Here is a 19,130-nt window from a genome sequence, read left to right as displayed (position 1 = left end):
CTCAGATAATGAAGCAGTCTGGCATACAGCCTAGGCAACACTGAAGCATGACAAGAATCATTCTTGCCAAACAAGTGGCATACAATGACCATTTCCAAATAAGAACCTAACCACCCTGACATGGCATTCAATGGCATTATCAGCTTTTGTCCCAAAACAATCAATTTCTCAGCTGGGGGGGGGGGGGGGGGGGGAGGATTGCCATACAAGTTATTTGTTCTGATGAAACACCAGCTCTGTTGTCACCATCCAACCATCCACATCCATCCAGCACTAAACATTCACTCCCTTTTTAACAATACAGAGCCTGCTGCGAAGTGGACTGTAGTTACTCCCCAGGTTTTGTTCCAATACTACTTTCTAAACTATCAGGGAGGAGAAGAATGAATAGGATAATCAGTCAGGAGCAAAGAACGCTGGCCTTGCCAGGATGCTTAAATAAATTAAAAAAGTATATCTATGTAGCAGATTGATTTTTATATGTAGCAATCTTGTAATCGTAATAAATGGTTTAAATCAGAACTATTTTGAACTGAGATAATGGATCGAGATTTATTTTGCTCAAGGGAACTTAATAACTGCAACTGTAAATGTGGAAGTCATATTGTTTAAGGATAAAGACAAGGGTAGTCAAAGCGATGTTCAGTGTAGATAATGAATTGGCATCAAAATAGTTCACATGGAGAAGATGAAGAATACTTTCGTTTGGTAGTGACTAGTTACGATTTTGGAGTTAGAATCATTAAAGTTCTGAAAGCACCAAGTGAGAGTAAGGTAACAATTGATCCTAATTAGTTAAATTGGTGATTGGCATTCAAATTGGTGATGATAAGCCACCACCTTAAAATGCTGTAGTCCTCTTGTTAAAGATGTTGTTCTCGCAGGAGTTAAAAAAACAGGCCCAGTAATGATGATAGTGGAATGATAATATATTTTCAAACTCAGAATGGTATGCAATTTTGAGAAAATTCAAAGGCATTGAAGGAAAGATTCTGGTTGCTTCATCTTTCCCCTTCCTTTCCAGTCCCAATGAAGGGACTTGGTTTATTTTCCATAGGGGGTGCCTGACCTGCTGAGTTCATCCAGCATTTTTGTATGTAATACTGGGGAATAGCAGCGGGTTTGAGAATTTTTGTATAATTTAATGACAAAATAGTTTCTGGCACCCTGATCAACATGACAGCCTACAGTGTTTTGAATTGTGTCGATGAATTAAAGAAACACTAACGATCTTCTTTACAGGCAATGATGAGAATTTTTATTGGTTGCACTTTTGTGAAAATTCCCAATGGTTGTAAAATTGCACTATCAATAGAATTTACTAATGTTTGAACAACACATCATATAATAGAAGCAATAGAATCATATTAAATTGTCAGGAATTGTCTGTAATAAATTCATATTTTGGCTAAATATTTCCCATGTCTTAGTAATCCTTGTGCATTTAGGAAGAGGAATTCTTAATACAGTAAAACTGTAAGCTTGCGCCCTCAGCTCTCTGGTATTAAATTTTCTGGGATATTAGATTGTACTTGTACCATCCCAACAGTTTAGTCATATTTTATTCTTTTTACATACTATAGAGTAATATATTAGAGTACATTTTTCAGTGAACCTGATGACTATAAAAGAGCATGGGAAGCCAATCCCATTGAATTATAGCTGGTCAAATTGTTCATACTCCCCATCCCAGGCACTTGCCTTAACAACATTCTCAGTTATACATGGCCAAAATCAGAAGTGAAGAATAACATGGATTTAGTGTACTAATAATAAGTCAGATGCTGAAGAATTGGATGCTTTTGAGTTAAGCTAAAAGGCATTTGATTTGTGGTTGACCATGATTCATAAACAACAGTGTAATGACCAGATAATAGTTTTGGTAATGTTATCCATACCCAAGAGGTATTATTGGTCAGTATATGGCATTGACCCCCCCCCCCCCCACTCTTATTTTTGTTTGAAATTGCAACTGCCTTTGCAACAATGTATTTAACTTCCACATTAATTTATATCAACTTATTAATTCTCAACAGGTGTGGCTGAAATGTTCAGTACTCCCATGAATGTAAATGAAAAATCAAGTGTATTTAGGCAAACCTCAGATATTGTTGATGATGCTCAAGCTGCTTTGGTTGTTCCAATATTCCAGAAAGTACTTCAAAATTCTGCTATCAAAACTCCTGAAGAGACTGGTTAGTCCGTTTTTGTGTCAACCTTTATTCTGTCTTCCCATGTCCACTTGCATTTTCCTGGTCCGTCTTTTTGGCACTGCTATTTAATCTCTTTGCTGCTTCAATTCTTTTCCTACCATCTTTACCTTCACACACTTAGCTGTTAATTTTAACAGGTGTTAAATCTGTAATTGACTATGATGTTTTGAGTTAATATGGTTAAAATTCAATGGAGGGGAGGGGGAAACAGTCAATGAGATAGTATATGTCAAGGCAATTTGAAACCTAATATGTGAAACATATAGTAGGCAGATAGAAAGTTGCAAGGTTTAGAAGTCTGGATGTCTGAAGATTAAAGAAGCACACTTTTAGAACAGCAAGATGAAAAGATTCATAATTATAATTACAATGGAATCCATTGTTGTAGTTTTTAGATTTCCTCAGTCCTAAGGATTTGAATGTGGGGAGTTTAGGGCAAATGTGTTTTTTTTTAATGTGGCCTGTACATTAGGGCTTCCATATAATTGTACATATTTTAGTTATACATTTATGTTACATCAACTACAGATAATGCTGTAGTGAAATAATGTCCATTGTTTATTGTAGAAGGAATGTAATTGTAACTTGGCAGATTTATTGACATCAACTTGCATAGTAATGTGAAAGGCACTGTGTACAAATCCCATGATGCACTACAATTCTTTAAAATACATTTTAATGCTGAGTATCATCAGGGATGTTTGAGCAGAAGAGTTAAGTTCGAAGGAGTGCTTTAGAGAAATTCTGAAACCACATGTGTTAATAATACAGGTGATCGAACATTTTAAGATGGGGTGATTTAAAGAGTGCATTAATGGTAAATGTGATATGCTGGATATGAATGCCTGATCTTAAGAATGGACAGGTGAAAGTGTTGTTGTAATTGAAGGTGATGGAATTTGGAAATGTTCAAGAAGCCAGAAATGGCGGAGAATATATTGTATATCTTGTGAGTTTGCTAGGCTGGGAGTAGGTAACCAAAGAGGACTTGAGGGTGATGTAGAGGGAGAGGGTTTTAAATTTTGAGCACTAGGCAATGATCTGATGTAATTCAGTAGAGAGATGGTAGGTGAGCAGCAGCCTGGGCAAGGGAATTTTGAACAGGGTGCTTTATAGGGGGATGGTTTATGTAAAACTGATGTTTTACAATATCATAGTTAAAAGATTGAGGTGCCCATAAAATATGCTATGGTGTAATTTTTGTCAATATCTTGTTTTCAAAAGTGGCTTTATTTTTCAGGTGTAAAGGCTTTTACACCACTAACAAGAAGTGTAAGGCACAAAACAGTTTCACGTCTATTAAAATGCCGAGCTGATTTGTCACGTACTTCAATAAGCCCTTGTGAAACCCCATCCAAAGGAACTGAAATAAGTAGTGAAGCAGAAGACATTGGAGATTATCAAAGAACCATGAAGACACCCAAAGTGAAAGGACAGCCTGTGGAAGACATGGTTGATTTGAAAAGAATCGTGAAAACTCCTAAGGTGAAAGGGCAGCCTGTCGATGACATGGTTGGTGTGAAAAGAATCATGAAGACACCCAGAGTGAAAGGACAGCTTGTGGAAGATATGGTTGGTGTGAAAAGAATCATGAAGACACCCAGAGTGAAAGGACAGCCTGTGGAAGATATGGTTGGTGTGAAAAGAATCATGAAAACACCCAGAGTGAAAGGACAGCCTGTGGAAGATATGGTTGGTGTGAAAAGAATCATGAAAACACCCAGAGTGAAAGGACAGCCTGTGGAAGATATGGTTGGTGTGAAAAGAATCATGAAAACACCCAGAGTGAAAGGACAGCCTGTGGAAGATGTGGTTGGTGTGAAAAGAATCATGAAGACGCCCAGAACTATAGAGGACCCAATGGAAAATTTTGTGGGGCTACAAAAGCTTTTCACGGAACCAAAGCAAAAATCAGAGAGTCCTGAGATCAGTTATGTTGGAATTAAAAATATATTCTGTGCAGAAAAAGAAGTGGAAAACTGTGACTATAGTGGTTTGGGTGAAATGTTTTCCACACCTGTAAAATCTGAAAATGTTACTGATTCTAAGCTTCAGTTTTGTTCAAGAAGTGCAGATAAACCTACATTACTGGACGAATCTAGTGATACCCAGACAACTGAGACACCAGAAAGTAATTTGATGCAGATTATGGAAAAGCACAATGGAGTATATAGAAAAGAAACATCAAGAGGAACTGATCATAATTCAAGACTCACATCAAGAGTTCAGGTAAAACAAAGCATTAATATTTAAAATGACAGTAGAGCAATATCCAAATGATGGTGTGAGTTGTTTGGGATCTGAGCTGCTACTACGGTGATCTTTAGCAACATACGCTTGTGCAAGGCAAGTTGACCCAATGATTTGTGATCTCTGCCCTTGAACTGGTGCAGGCCACAAGAAATATACACAGTGGCTACTTTATTAGGTGTAACTAATGAGTGGCCCCTCAGTGAATTCATGTAGTAAGTTAAGAATGCCCTACTTGTAAATGTGAAATCAGATTTCATCGTTACTTTTGAAAGGCATTGAATGTTTACATGAATAAAACTAATTTTAAGGATTAATGGGGAAAATTTACTTCTTGGATCAAATAGGGCAGCTTTTTGTCACAAAATGGACTAAATGCACAAAATGTTTTTCAGAACTTCAGCATGCTCTAACACATTAATCTGTTCTCTGCTGAACTCACATTCATTGAAGTCCCTCTCCCTGGTGAGCACTGAACCACTTACTTATTAAGGATTTCCCCTGCCTTGTCCTCCTCTAGGCACGTGTTCCTTCCTTTTCCCTCAGCTGTCCTACCTCACTCCAGTTATTCTACATTCACCTTAGAGTTTTCCTTAATCCTACTTGCGAAGTCCCTCTCGTGTCCCCTTCCAGCTCTTCTAAGTAGCTTCTTGAGCTCCTGGCTACATTAAAATTCAAAGCTCAAAGTAAATATATTCTCCAAGTACTTATCTTACCATTTATGACCTTGAGATTCATTTTTTTGCAGGCATACTCAGTAAATCCATTATAGAATAATAACCATAATGGAATCAGTGAAAGACCACACAGTGTACAAATGGTGGCATCCGTTAGTCTCACGAGACCATGGATCTGTGCCTGGAATGGTTTCCAGGGCACAGGCCTAGGCAAGGTTGTATGGAAGACCAGCAGTTACAGTGTACAAATACGAAAGAAAAAATGATATTAAATAAATAAGTAAGCTATAAATATCAAGAACATGAAATGAAGAGTCCTTGACAGTGAGTCCATAGGTTGTGGGAACATTCCATTGTGGGTCAAGTGAACTTGAGTGAAGTTTGTCCCCTTTGGTTCAAGAGCCTGATGGTTGAGGGATCATGACCGTTCCTGAACCTGGTGGTGTGATTCCAAAGCTTTTGGTACCTTCTTGATGGCAGCAATGAGAAGAGAGTGTGTCCTAGGTGGTAGGGACCCTGATGCTGCTTTTTTTCATGTCAATGTGCTCAATGGTAGGGAGGGCTTTACCCATGATGGACTGGGCCATATCCGCTACTTTTTGTAGGATTTTCCATTCAAGGGCATTGGTGTTTCCATACCAGGCTGTGGTGCAGCCAGTCAACATACTCTCCACTACACACCTATAGAAGTGTCAGAATTTTAGATATCATGCTGAATCTCCACAGACTCTTGAGGAAGTAGAGACACTGTTGTGCTTTCTTCATAATTACACTTGTTGTGCCCAGGACAAGTCTCCACCTCTGATCCTCCATTAACAACTGGGTCATGGACTTCAAGTTTCCTTCTGAAGTCAAAATTCAGTCTTTGGTCTTGGTGACATTGAGCAAGACATTCCTGTTAAGGTAGCACTCAGCTAGATTTTTGATCTTCCTATGTGCTGATTCATCATTAACTCTGAATCAAAGCAGTGAGCTAATTAACCTCATAGTCTTATGGTGCACCTTTGCTGATGGAGATTGTGGAAGAGATGGTGTTGCCGATCTGAACTGCAAGTGAGGAAATCAAAGATCCAATTAGACAAGGAGGTATTGAGGCCAACATAGAAAATAGGTGCAGGAGTAGGCCATTCGGCCCTTCAAGCCTGCACCGCCATTCAGTATGATCATGGCTGATCATCCAACTCAGAACCCTGTACCTGCTTTCTCTCCATACCCCCTGATCCCTTTAGCCACAAGGGCCATATCTAACTTCCTCTTAAATATAGCCAATGAACCGGACTCAACATCTTGGGGTTTATTGATTAGTTTGAGGGCTTGATGGTATTGAATGCTGAGCTCTAATGGATAAAGAGCATCCTGAGATGTATGCATCTTCGCTGCTCAGATGTTCCAGGGTTGAGTGAAGAGCTAATGAGATGGCATTTGCTGTGGACCAATTGTTCCAGTAGGCAAATTAGAGCAGATCCAAGTCACTTCTCAGGCAAAAGTTGATATGTTTCATCAGCAACCTCTCAAAACTTACCAGTACAATTGAAGTCTGCTTGACGCAGGTGGGTATTTCAAACGAGAAAATCTGCAGATGCTGGAAACCCGAGCAACACGCACAAAAATGCTGGAGAAACCCTGCAGGCCAGGCAACATCAATGGAAAAAAGTACAGTTGACAGTTCAGGCCAAAATGTCAACTGTACTTCCATGGGTACCTCAGACTGCTGAAGTGAGAAGTTAAAGACCTCTGAACGCTTCAGCCAGTTGATCAGCATGGGCTTCAGTACTCGGCTAGTTACCCTGTCTGGCCCAATGCTTTCTGTGGGTTTATCCTCCTGAAGTCTACGCATACGTTTGCCTCAGAGACTGAAATCCCAGGATCATTGGGGCTGTGGAAGTTTGTGATGGTTCCTCCATGTTTGTACAATCAAAGCGGGCGTATTGAGCTTATTTGGAAGTGAAGTCCTGCTGCAACTGTCAAGCGTCATTCGTTAATTCAAGTTTAGTCTGGAATTGCTATTTTGCCTGTGTGGTGGCTTTCTAGAGATCACACCTAGACCTCCTGCAATTTTCCTGGTCACTAGACCTAAATGCTTCTGATTGGGGAAGACAGTGAATAATTTTGTGGGGGCACACTCGTCTACAACTGCTTTAATAAAGTCCAGGACAACCTTGGTAACTCCTTGAACACAGTCCAGTCCACTGACTCGAAGTAATTCTGTATCTGCTCCTCCGCCTCCTGCGACTACCTCTTTGTTGCCCTAATATTTGGAGCTTTATTCTCTAGCCATTGCCTGTATGTGTGTAGGAGAAGTGATCCAATTTACTGAAATGTAGTTTGGGCATGGAATGGTAGGCATTCCTCATCTTCGTTTGACAGTGGTCTCATATGTTAGGACCTTTGGAGCTACATGTTATAAGCTGAAGGTAATTGATGAGGATTTTCTTCAAACAAGTGTGATTGAAGTCCCCAACTATTATTTGAAATGCATCATCATGCAATATCTAGAGCTCTTCTTTGTAGTCAGAAGCTGGTGACATATAAACTGTGGTCAGGATTATGGAGGAGAACTTCCTTGGTAAATAGAATGGATGGCATTTGATCATTAAGGGAACATGAGTTCGACGAAATTGCAGCATTGGAGTACCACTGAGGGTTTATCATGAAACACACACCTCCACCTTTTGCCTTTTCTGAGTCAGGAGTTTGATCCATATGGTAAATCGAGAAGCCTTCTGGCTTGATTGCTGGATTTGGCTTGCTTAGAAAAAGCCACTGCTCACTTGGACATAGAACACCACAATCTATCAATTCTCTCTGATACAGCAATCTTGCCCTCAGGTTCTAATTTTATGCTCCAGCGACTGCATATTTGCTAAAAAAAAAAAAGAAGAGATGCTGGGTAGAGAAGGCCTCATCCCTCTCCAATTCAACTTTGCTTGGAGTAACCCATCCCCTCGTTTCCGGCTATGGTGATAAACCTTCATCCTCTTCAAGGTGCTGAACCTGCTTGTCTGTTGAGCCCTTCAGAAGATCATTAAATCTGTAGGTTATTAAGTTGATTTAAAAGTACATTGCTTAAAGGGAAATTGCATGCTGCAGATTGCAATGTTAGTAATTTGAAAAAGGTCCATTCCCCACATTAGCCAACGGTAGCGGCACAATAGCATAATGCTTAGCACAATGTTTTGCAGTACCAGTGACCTGGGTTCAATTCCTGCTGCTGTCTGTTTCTATGTTTCCCCCTGTGACCACTTGGGCTTCTTCTGAGTGCTCCAGTTTCTTCCCAGATTCCAAAAATGTACAGGTTGTTTGGTCAATTGGTCATTGTAAATTGTCTTGTGATTAGGTTAGGGTTAAATCAGGAGGTTGCTGGGTGGTGCGGCTTGAAGATCTGGAAGGGCCTACTCTGCACTGTATCTCAATCAATCAGTCAAATAAATAAATAAATCATAAGACTTTAATGTATGGTGTAATGCTGATAAAGATGGTAACAGTGTGTGGACTGAATTTCTCTGTAGCAGATTTATACAGACTGTTCTTTGTTATCTTCAGCTAACTCTTAGAGTAATATATTTGGCTCTCTACCCTCAATTTGGGTGATTTCAAATAGCAACTTTGAGTTAAATTTCCCTCAATTTATATAATGGTTAAAATTGTAATTGCCCAAAGTATGATAAATGTGAAGTGTACATCTGTGGGTTTTGAACCAAAACCCTGACCCAGGATTCCTTTGTTTAGATTCAAACATCTGCAATCTCTTTTTGTCTCAGATCAGGGTATAGTTGGTCTGTGATGCTTTGTAATCATCCAAATACGTTAATATTTGTATAGGTACATATTAAGCAAATTCTGTCAGAGTATGAAATGAGTACAAGTACTTTTGTGTTGCTTCAGGTGACAAGGACAAGAGGTGTTCAAGCCAGATGTACATCCTCCCCGTCATCCCAAGAAGTGTGTGTACAACAGTCCCATCAAGCTGAAACTTTACAAACACCTCCTAAGGATGGCCTTGTTGATTATCCACAGACAGGAATAGCTGGTATGCCATACAACTGCAACGTTTCTAATGCGTTTCCTACAAGCTTTCGAACTTTTTTTTAAAGCTTACACATTGTACTGGATAGCATGCTCATGACAGTGTCCACATTTCTTCCAATCAGCAGTTTTCTTCGCTCCCTTTTGTAAGTAACTTGACCTAAAGTATATTCTGTTTGAAATAGTAACAACCTCTCATTTGTCAGAGGCACAATTATTTTTATTTCTTATCTCATGGAGTTATTTTAATATCTGCAGGGCAAAATCCAGATCATTACTAAAAAGAACATTTAGTAGTTACTTATGATTGAAAATAACCAGGAGAATAATGTAACTATTTTGACCTATTATGATTTGCTCTGATATATTAAAATGCCAGCATTCCTCTAAGGCTATGATGGCCATTTGTTAATCAAAATTTGAAATTATTGGAGATGATACTGCAGTAAATTTCTCCTTTACTAGTTAGAGTGGACTTCATAATCCAACACATTTATTTTATACCCTTGAATATTCTGAGAGCGGCAGGTTGAGAAAGGTGACTCCGCATATTTTGATTCTGCACCAAATTAATCACTTTACAATCCACTAGAACTACTGATCTTAGCTTTAAAAATGTTTCAGCACCTGAAAAGTTATAAAGTTAAAAGTCATAGAACACTATAGTACAGAAACAGGCCCTTTGGTCTATCTAGTCTGCCAAACCATTAATCTGCCTAGTCCCAAAACCCTTCACCATAGCCCTTCTTCCACTTCCGGTCTATATTGTACCTATCCAAATTTCTCTTAAATGTTGAAATTGACCCTACGTCCACCACTTGCACTGGTACCTCGTTCCACATTCTCACCACCCTCCGAGTGAAGTTGATTAATGCAGTTTTTATTTTGAAGGCATACTACTGCAAAGTTTTACCCTAAAGCTTGAGAGTGAGAGTTCAGATGTGGCAAAGTAAAGCAATTTCAAAGACTTAAGTTTTTACTTTTGAAATGGGTTTTCAGCATTGAATCACAATATTGTCTTCCTTGGGCAGTATAATTGTTAAGTTATGACAAAACAGACCTTTTATGCTGTGAAGGCAGTACACATGAGTATCTCATGTCCACAGGATGTGCAAGTACAACTAAAGTAGAATTTAATTATGCTTGTATGGATGCATCTTTGTTGGCACATGTTATCCTGAGGACTTAAAAGGAAAATATGCATTCATATGGAAATTTTAGTTATAGTTGTAAAAAAGGAATAATGGCAAGACAACCAAAAATTACAATTTGGAAAGCTGATGCTATTGCATTTCATGGCTATGATGGGAATATTGACATATAATGGCTATTTCCAAGTGTCTTCATTGACAACACCTGTGCGATCTCCTTTTTGGCAGAAGGCATTTTAAGTTTCAGACACTTTCTTACCATATTGGAAGTTGCCTTTGAATTTATTGAAATTAGACTGACAGCAGTGCAACAAAACTGCTGATGGTTTTTTTTAGTTGAAGGCCTAACTTTAGAACGCAGTCTCTTTATTAGGTTCAAATCTTCCACTCTAGAATGTGGCTAAATGGAAGAAAGTCCACCAGAGATCCTGATCACTGAGTATAACCCACTACCTTTGATAATCTGATATAATACTTGCAAATTACCTTGAGTGGGTATTCAAAATTTTGTGTCTACGGGTCAAAGTTGTCTTTAACTTTGAGCAGGGCTCTAGGACCAGGACTCTTCAAATTGAAATCAGGGGCCAGGTTCTAACAATTTTTAAGACTCAAAAGAACAATGCTGATTTGAATAAGAATACTGTCTATGTGCATACAATATAATATTGAAAGAGTTGAATATTGTACTTTAAATAGGATTTGAAGTAAGAATTTGATAAGATGCAATTTGAAAAGTGTATAACTTTGTGCTGATTAGTAATGCTCTTTCTTGTCAAGGAGTCTGTAGGGTTATGTTGCTTAATGCTCAAGAGGCATGAGCACAGAATTCAGTCTGATAGTCCAGGGCAGCATTGAGAAATCACTTTTCTAAATGTGTTCTTAAAGCAAGCTCTGTTTTCTCTTAGACCTGTTTTTGAGGATTCTCTGCAGTCATTAGAAATATTGTGAAGCCCAGCTAGCATTTTAAAACAGCATATAGAGAAGATGAACATAATTGCTATTTATGGTGTCTTACTCTGTCCAACCCTTCTATCATACTCTTTGTTCAAGTAATGACCAGACTTCACAAAAATATTTACTGTAAAAATGTTTGTTTTTGTGAATAAGTTGGCTATATCACTGCAAATGTTTGTAATTTTTGTTATTTCTAGAAGGTAAAGATGGACGATCTTTAATAAACTCCCAAGTATCACCAGAAACAAAATTATTCAATGAAAAGAAAGCAGAGGATACTGATGCAGAAGAATCAATAAAAAGTACACCAGGCAAGAAACCTCCTTGTAAGCAGATTGAGGAAATAGTTACATTCAAGCCACAGAAAAAGAGATCATTGGAGGAAAATAAAGTTCCTAACATTCCCAAAGTTGAATTTGATATGCCTAAATTGGAAACAAAGGGCACTGTATTGAGTAAGAATGAATCTCCAGATAAAAACGTCGAATTTAACAATCTGCTTTCCCCAGTGACTATGTCATTGAGAGGGAGGAAAAACATCAAAGAATTGAAAGAATTATCCACACATTGTAAAGTTGCGCCAACTGATGAGTCTCAAAATGGACAGATTTGTGAAATAAAAGAAAATGCTTCACCAGCAAGAAAATCATTAAAAGGGAAGGAAATCCAAAATGTTCAAGATAGTAAAGTAAAAAGTCCACCTTCAACAAAAATTTCCACACAAAATGAAGGATCAATCACTGAAATTGAAAAAGTGATGCCCTTAGCCTCGAGGAAAAGACCACAAAGGAAGAAGGAAACTAAAAATACCAAAGTTAATGATGGGGAAGAAACTTGTGTTGCAAACGACTCACAAAGTAAGGGAGCAGTGTGTGCACAAATTGAGCTAGTTAAATCTCCTTTGGAAAAGTTACCACAAGAAAGGAATGAAATTGAAAATGTTGAATCTGAGCGAATGACTAAAAGACATTTGTTGCCAAAAATGCCCATAACAAGTATGGATGCTAATGACTTTGTAGCTGAAGATGTAAAAGCACCCATTGCAACGGGAAGACTACGGCGAAGAAAGAACATCAATATTGATGAAGTGGAGATGCCGATACCACCTGAAACAACAAATACAAGTACACAAGCTGAAGTTTTAAAGGAATCCAGTAGCTTACAGACTAGTTCAGGAGATCAAGAAGAAAATAGCAAAACTACAGTAAATTTTGTCCCAGAGGAATCTGTGAGAGAGGAAACAAAGTCTGAAAATATGAAAATACCTAAAAAAGTTGACTTGGCGGGCTCCAAATATAGATCCACAAGACGAAAGAGAGTATTTGAAGAACTGCTTTCAGAAGATTTTAAACAGGAATCTGCTCCCATAAAGAGATTGTGCAAAGGGGAACAACTGGATGAAACTCTAACAAATAATACAGTACATCATGTTTCTAACCCAGCATCTCCAAATGTATCCGACAAAGCATTAGAGATATCAGAAGGGATGTCTAATGGAAAAGAGGTATCAAAACGGCCACGCAGAGGAAAAGTTGCAATAAAGAAAGTAAATGAACAAGGTTCAAAAAATTTGATAGAAACCCTTGGGAAAGTGATATCAAAACGTCCAAGCGATAAAATAATTTCTGATGTAAACAAATTCCATGAATCAGATGAGCACCCAAAAGGCAGCCCAAAACAAAATGAAACAAATGTGCCTTGTGAACCACTATTGGTAAAAAAAGAGAAAAACAATGAAAGGAAAAGGGAGGAAACTGAGATTAAGCAGCATTCAGAACTTACTCTAAAGCTATCACCATCACCAATAAAAAGATCACTGAGAAAGAAGGCAAGTCAGAAAATAACTCAAAATAAAGAAGAAAATGCAAAAGAATTATCTTGTACAAGAAAGTTGAGAAGAAATATCACAGAAGAAAAGTTACAGGCAACTATTAATGATGGACCATGTGTTCCAGTAAATAATCATTCAAGCAGAGAACAAAAACGTATATTGAATAAAGAGGAAAGTATCCCTTCATCAAAGATGAGGGGGAAAGGCAAACAATCAAAGGAATTGTTGACTAAAAACCAGGAACAAACTGACCAGCAGCAAACTGTGGGCATAGTTAATGTACAATTATGTACTACAAGTGAAGAAGAACCACCGAGTCAAAAATTGACAGGCAAAGGTCGTCGACAAGGGAAGACTTCAGCAAAAGGAATCTCTGCTTGCCTATCAAATGCTGAAGAAGGAGAAGCCCATTTGAAGGTTTCTGCTAATTGCAGTGAAGTGGCTAATCATTCAGATAAGGCTGAAGCTGCCAGACAAACCAGATCTTCAAGTAAAGGCAAAGTTAGTAAGAAAGCAGCAGGAGTAACTGAAGTAACGAATGACAGCAAAGAAACAGACGCAGTGTTGATTCCTGAAATTGAAGGAACTGGTCGGCCTAAGAGAAATATTAGGAGAGGGAAATCTGAAAAAGCGTTTGCAACAGAATTCGATGTAACAGGTTCCATTCCAGTTACTGGAGAGGAAATTGTAGAAAGAATTGATATGTCCAAAAAAGGTTCAAAAGAATTTCCTTCACTTGAAGATAGTCAGAAAACAGAATTGGATAATGGAAAGCTGCCTGGCAATAAATGTGGTAAAAGAAAGATTACAAAAGATGTTCCAACATTTGTACAAGAAACTATCAAGGAAGAACTACAAATCAACAATGAAATGGTTAAATCTGTTGAACTTCCCAGAAAAAGTGGCCGTGGGATGATCAAAAGAAATAATTTGGCTGGAAGCAATCAGGAATTAATCACAGGTGTAACTGAAAAACAGGTAGAAAATTCAGTCAACAAAGTTGAAAATAAGAAAGCCAGAACAGGACAGAACAACAATGTCAAAGAAACTGCTTCAATTTCATTTGCTCAAGGAGGGAAGGTTCAAGTAACAAGTAAACGGGCAAGAAGAAATAATCTTCGAAAGCCAACAGATAATGATGAGAATCTTCTATGTGGGGAAGTTGAGACAGAAGATAATAGTGGCGAACAAGAGACCAATACCATATCAATGGATTCTTCACAAGTATCTAAAAGGGTTACAAGAGCAAAAATATCATCTGAAGCCACTGAAATTGAACAAAAATTGATTCAACCATTGACCAATGGATTGCTTTCACCGGTGCCTGCAAATCTCTCAAAAAGAACCTTAAGAGGCAAGCCCACTGTTGCAGAAACCACAGCTGATGTACCTGCTAAGAAAGCTAAAAAAGGTAAGAACTTTTTTCTTTTGCCCTTAGAAGGTTTGGTTATAAAGTTTTGGCAATACTTTTAAAACAAAATGAGTAATATCAAACACATTTTTGTAATATTTTAAAGCTGTAAAATAACAAAAGCATATGAGATACCGAATAACAAAAACACATCAGTTGGTTACATCGCACACAGTAAATTAACAGCATTCAAACAATTGAAATTTTGCAAAATAATGTCAAGCCGAGCTGGCAAAAGAATCCAAACCAGCAAATTAAAATTGCAACATCTTAAATGTCAAGACATATTGCCAATGAAAACTTTGAAGGAGGTTCTCTAGAAAGAAGTGAGATAAGATCTTCATTGTCATTAGGTCATGCAATACCAGCCATACTCATCCTTTTATAATGAAAGCAGGCACTTGATTGAAATTGGTTTATTTTTGTCATATGTGCTAAGGTAATGAAAAGCTTGCTTTACATTTCATACATATCAGATCATTATACAGTGCATTGAGGTAGAACAAAGTAAAATAACAATGCAGAATAAATTGTAACAATTACAGATGAAAGTACAGGAAACCAAGGTGCAAGATCATAATGAGGTAGATAGTGAACAGTCTAACTTGTATTAGGGAACTATTTAATTGTCTTGTAACAGTAGGGTAAAAGCTGGCAATGAACCTGGTGATTCATATTTCCAAGCTTTTGTATTTTCTGCCTGATGGAAGAGAAGAGAGAATGTCCAGGGTGGTTGGGGTCCTTGATTATGTTGGATGCTTTACTGATGCAGCAAGAAGTATAGATAGAGCCCATGGAAGGGAGGCTGGTTTCTGTGATGTGCTGACAATTCTGCAGTTTCTTGCAGTTACGTACAGATCAGTTTGCCGAAACAAGCTACGATGCAACCAGACATCACAAGTGAATCTGCAGATGCTGGAAATAAATAAAAACACAAAATGCTGGCAGAACTCAGCAGGCCAGACAACATCTATGGGAGGAGATAGTGACGATGTTTTGGGCCGAAACGTCGTCACTACCTCTTCCCATAGATACTGTCTGGCCTGCTGAGTTCTGCCAGAATTTTGTGTTTTTATGCAACCAGACATGGTGTTTTCTATGATGCATCAATAAAAGTTGACAAAGACATGCCAAATTTCTTTACCTTTCCAAGGAAGTAGAGGTGCTTGTGAGCTTTCTTGGTGTGATGTCTACATGGCTGACCAGGACAGGGTAATGTTCACTCCTGGGAACTGAATTAGATAGGAGCATATGCACGGCCCTCTACCCCACCCTACCCTTCCTGAAGTCAATGACCAGCTCTTTTGTTTTGCTGGCATTGAAGGAAAGGTTGTTGTCTATCGTTTCCATCTTTTTTTTATATACTGAAGGTTTTGCAGTTACTTGTACTACTTTCCAAATATATGCAATTTATTGTATTTCATAGTGTATTCTTATTTTTATTGTCTTTAATTCATATTTTGGTCTATTTGCTGAATTTAAAATTTTCCCAACTGTAGGTTTATCTTTTCCATAATAATGTATGCTACTGCTTTAAAGTAATATTTTAAACCAATGCTTGTTTTATCAGAGTGAAATTCTCATTTTCAGTTTGTGGCATCTTTCTGTGCACAAATTTCTTGTATTGCAATCAGTACATTACAGTGCTTTGGCTCCAGCATGCTTTTAGACATATAGAGGGACAATTAAGTATAGTTGAAATGCAAATCATTATTCATCTATGGTAAGGATTCCCAACCTTTTTTATGCCATGGATCTCTACCCATAACTGAGAGGTCCATGGCCCCATGTTGGGAACCCCTGATCTAGGGATTGTATATGTTTTTCATTTCTTACTGCATGTTGTATAGGCAATTCAATGTTGATACACCATATTTAACTACATTACTTTTATTGTAATGATCACTCTTTTCCAGAAGTTCCATTATAATTATATTACTAATTATCCTTGAATTACTGAAAAATACTATATTTAGTGGTTTCTGTATAGCACTGGTGTCTTAAAATATGAGCTGTAAATAAATACTTTGTTTCCTTTAACTTCACAGAACAGTTGACTATAAAGGAAACAAGCAGCAAAAGGCAAACAAATCGAGCTACTGCAAGAAAGGTGCTTTCTGTCACACCACAAACTGCCCAGCCAAAAGGGCGTACTACCAGATCAAGAAAGTAGAAATTCCCAGATGTAATCTTATACTATTTTACATATACTGTATATTGCTTAAATTATGCTATAGCTGCATCATTCAGTTTTCTAATTTTCTTGTCCTTTTAGTGCACTTTAGTTGGCACAAAATTGGTGAACTTCTGAAGCTGCCTATTTTAGTTAGTAAGGTATACACCAGTCATTTTGGAAAATAAGAATATATTATTGCAATATTGGAATTCTGGGAAATGTATGAATTTTCATGTAGAAATTTCTAGAGGGGATAAATCTAAAGCTTATGTCATTTAATAAATAGTACATTGATTCTGAATTTGCAAGCTCCACCTACAAAAGTGTTTTATTTTTCTTGCTTTTAAGTATTTGCATCAAGTTTTGGAATTATATAAAGATACATTTTGTACTCTGGTTCAAGTTTTGTTGCAAAAAATAATGGCAATAAATTTTGCACATTAAATATTCTGTCTTTTATTTTTAAACTTCATTCACATCATTTGAAGCACTTAATAAATTTAAATAATTTAAACAAGTAAGTCACAATGTAGTTTTTCTTAAATAACCTCAAGTGAAATATAAAAAAGTTCGGAATTAGAATCTGCAAAAATTAAAATATCAAATTATGTATCACTTCAGTGCAGTATGTCCCACCCAGGAAATAATTTATAGTTACACTTATGCTTTGTCTTGTATTTATTTTAGCCAGTTTTCAAAAGAATTTACTGACCAGCACAAATGTGGCAATTTTAGAAGAAAAGGACTCTACTCTTGCACAAGGTTTACTTAATGCATCTCTTCCACAGATGGGTCAGGATATGTGCAAACTATAAAAGGGTAGTTTGTGAGGTGTTACACTTTTTTTAACTGCTTAGTGTGTTTCTAAGTGTATCAAATGCATGGAGTTGTTCATAATATTTTAAGTTCTGCTTCACTACTTTGAGTAGTTAAATTTGTAGGAGTTGGGGCAGGTGAGGCTCTTTCCAAGAAGCCTTGAAAAATATTCTTGAAATTTTTTCCTAACGTAGCCTGGAATAATATCTTGTTTTGGGTGTCTGGTATCAGGCATGTGAATGATGTGGGGCAGCATGAAAGCCATGATACTGACCAACTGGTCTGCAGCAGAGCTAGTTTCAGTGAAGATTAATGTTACATTCATATATTGTAATAAAATTGATCAAAATATTATAGCATAACACATAAAGGTATACCACTTTGTAATCAAAAATTTAAAGATAGGCCATACATCATAAAAGAAATTTTTTTTAATATATTAAAAAAAAGTCAACCAACTACCAAAGAAAAAAGCTGATGGATGACAATGGATAATTAGAAAAAAAACATATTCACTTAAGAAGAGAAGTTAAAAATATACATAAAAGTCTGTGCACTGTTAAACTTTATAGATTGGAAAAGTAATTTAGGAAAGGTCCCCAAATATCATAAAAAGATTGTTTCGAATTTAAGACTGAGCAGCGGATCTTTTCTAAATTTAAATACGACATAATATCACGTAGCCATTGAAGATGTGTAGGAGGGGTAGACTCCTTCCATTTAATCAAGATTGCTCTTCTTGCTAAAAGAGAAGTAAAAACTAAAACCTGTAGGTTAGGAGTATTTAAAGTTATATCTTCATTTGCAATAATACCAAACAAGGCAATAAGGGGATTTGGGTCAAATTGGACCCTAAAAATTTGAGAGAAGGTATGAAATACTTCCCGCCAAAACTTTTAAATTGTAAGGCAAAACCAAAACATATGAATTAAAGAGGCATCAGCAGAGTTGCATTTATTACAAAGTGGAGAAACTTTCGGGTAAAAACTGGAGAGCTTCTGTTTAGAAATGTAGAAAAGATTAATGTTAAACAAGCATTAATGTCTCATTCTTTCTTGCTGTAATGTTGCATCTAACTGCTAAGAAAAACTTCCATTTGGAGTGAAGCTACTCTTAACAATTGTAATTCAGTTGAAGCAGAAAAGTGCTCGACTATCAAAAACTATCTTTCCTCATACCATTTTACCCAATTAGCAAATACATATATTTTTAAAAAGTTGTCAATCTGAAATTGACCTTGTAAGCAGGATATACTTAATCCTTTTCCTCAGCTCTTTCCCATGCAGTTTGTTTTCCACTTTCAAGTAATGATTAAGTCTGATCCCATCATACTTCTGGACACTGTATTCCAGATTGTCATTAGTCATGCAGAAAAGGGATTTTTGTTGTTGCTGGCTTCCACCCTGAAGACTTTGAGTTAGAAAAAATCCTTATTGTCAAGTTGGATTTCTTTTTCTTCTTTGAACATGTGCACCTAACCCACTTGAAAGAGATTGAATGCATCTACCCAAATGTTTTTTAACTGGATTCCACTCAATGACCAAACAACTCCTTTTTCCTCCTTTTATTTATCGCAAGTGCAGCAGTTTGATAGTTCCATCAACCATTAGCCACTAGGTGAAAAA

General features: G+C 37.2%; 1 protein-coding gene across 4 annotated transcripts in view; it reads left to right on the top strand.

Moving 5' to 3' along the window:
• Positions 1 to 17,134, top strand: part of mki67 (marker of proliferation Ki-67) — a 48,755-nt gene extending 31,621 nt beyond the window's left edge. For all 4 annotated transcript variants that reach the window (XM_073027571.1, XM_073027573.1, XM_073027572.1 and 1 more), the window contains 5 exons: positions 2,037 to 2,195; positions 3,454 to 4,442; positions 9,026 to 9,170; positions 11,469 to 14,513; positions 16,562 to 17,134. In XM_073027571.1, coding sequence (XP_072883672.1) covers positions 2,037 to 2,195; positions 3,454 to 4,442; positions 9,026 to 9,170; positions 11,469 to 14,513; positions 16,562 to 16,686 — 4,463 coding nt within the window. In that variant the 3' untranslated portion in view covers positions 16,687 to 17,134. The remainder of the gene's footprint in view (positions 1 to 2,036; positions 2,196 to 3,453; positions 4,443 to 9,025; positions 9,171 to 11,468; positions 14,514 to 16,561) is intronic.
• The last annotated feature ends 1,996 nt before the right edge of the window (positions 17,135 to 19,130 follow it).

Source organism: Hemitrygon akajei, chromosome 23 (genome assembly GCF_048418815.1).
Source record: "Hemitrygon akajei chromosome 23, sHemAka1.3, whole genome shotgun sequence".
In the NCBI taxonomy this organism is placed as follows: Eukaryota; Metazoa; Chordata; class Chondrichthyes; order Myliobatiformes; family Dasyatidae; genus Hemitrygon; species Hemitrygon akajei.
This window is presented reverse-complemented; position numbering and strand designations above follow the sequence as displayed.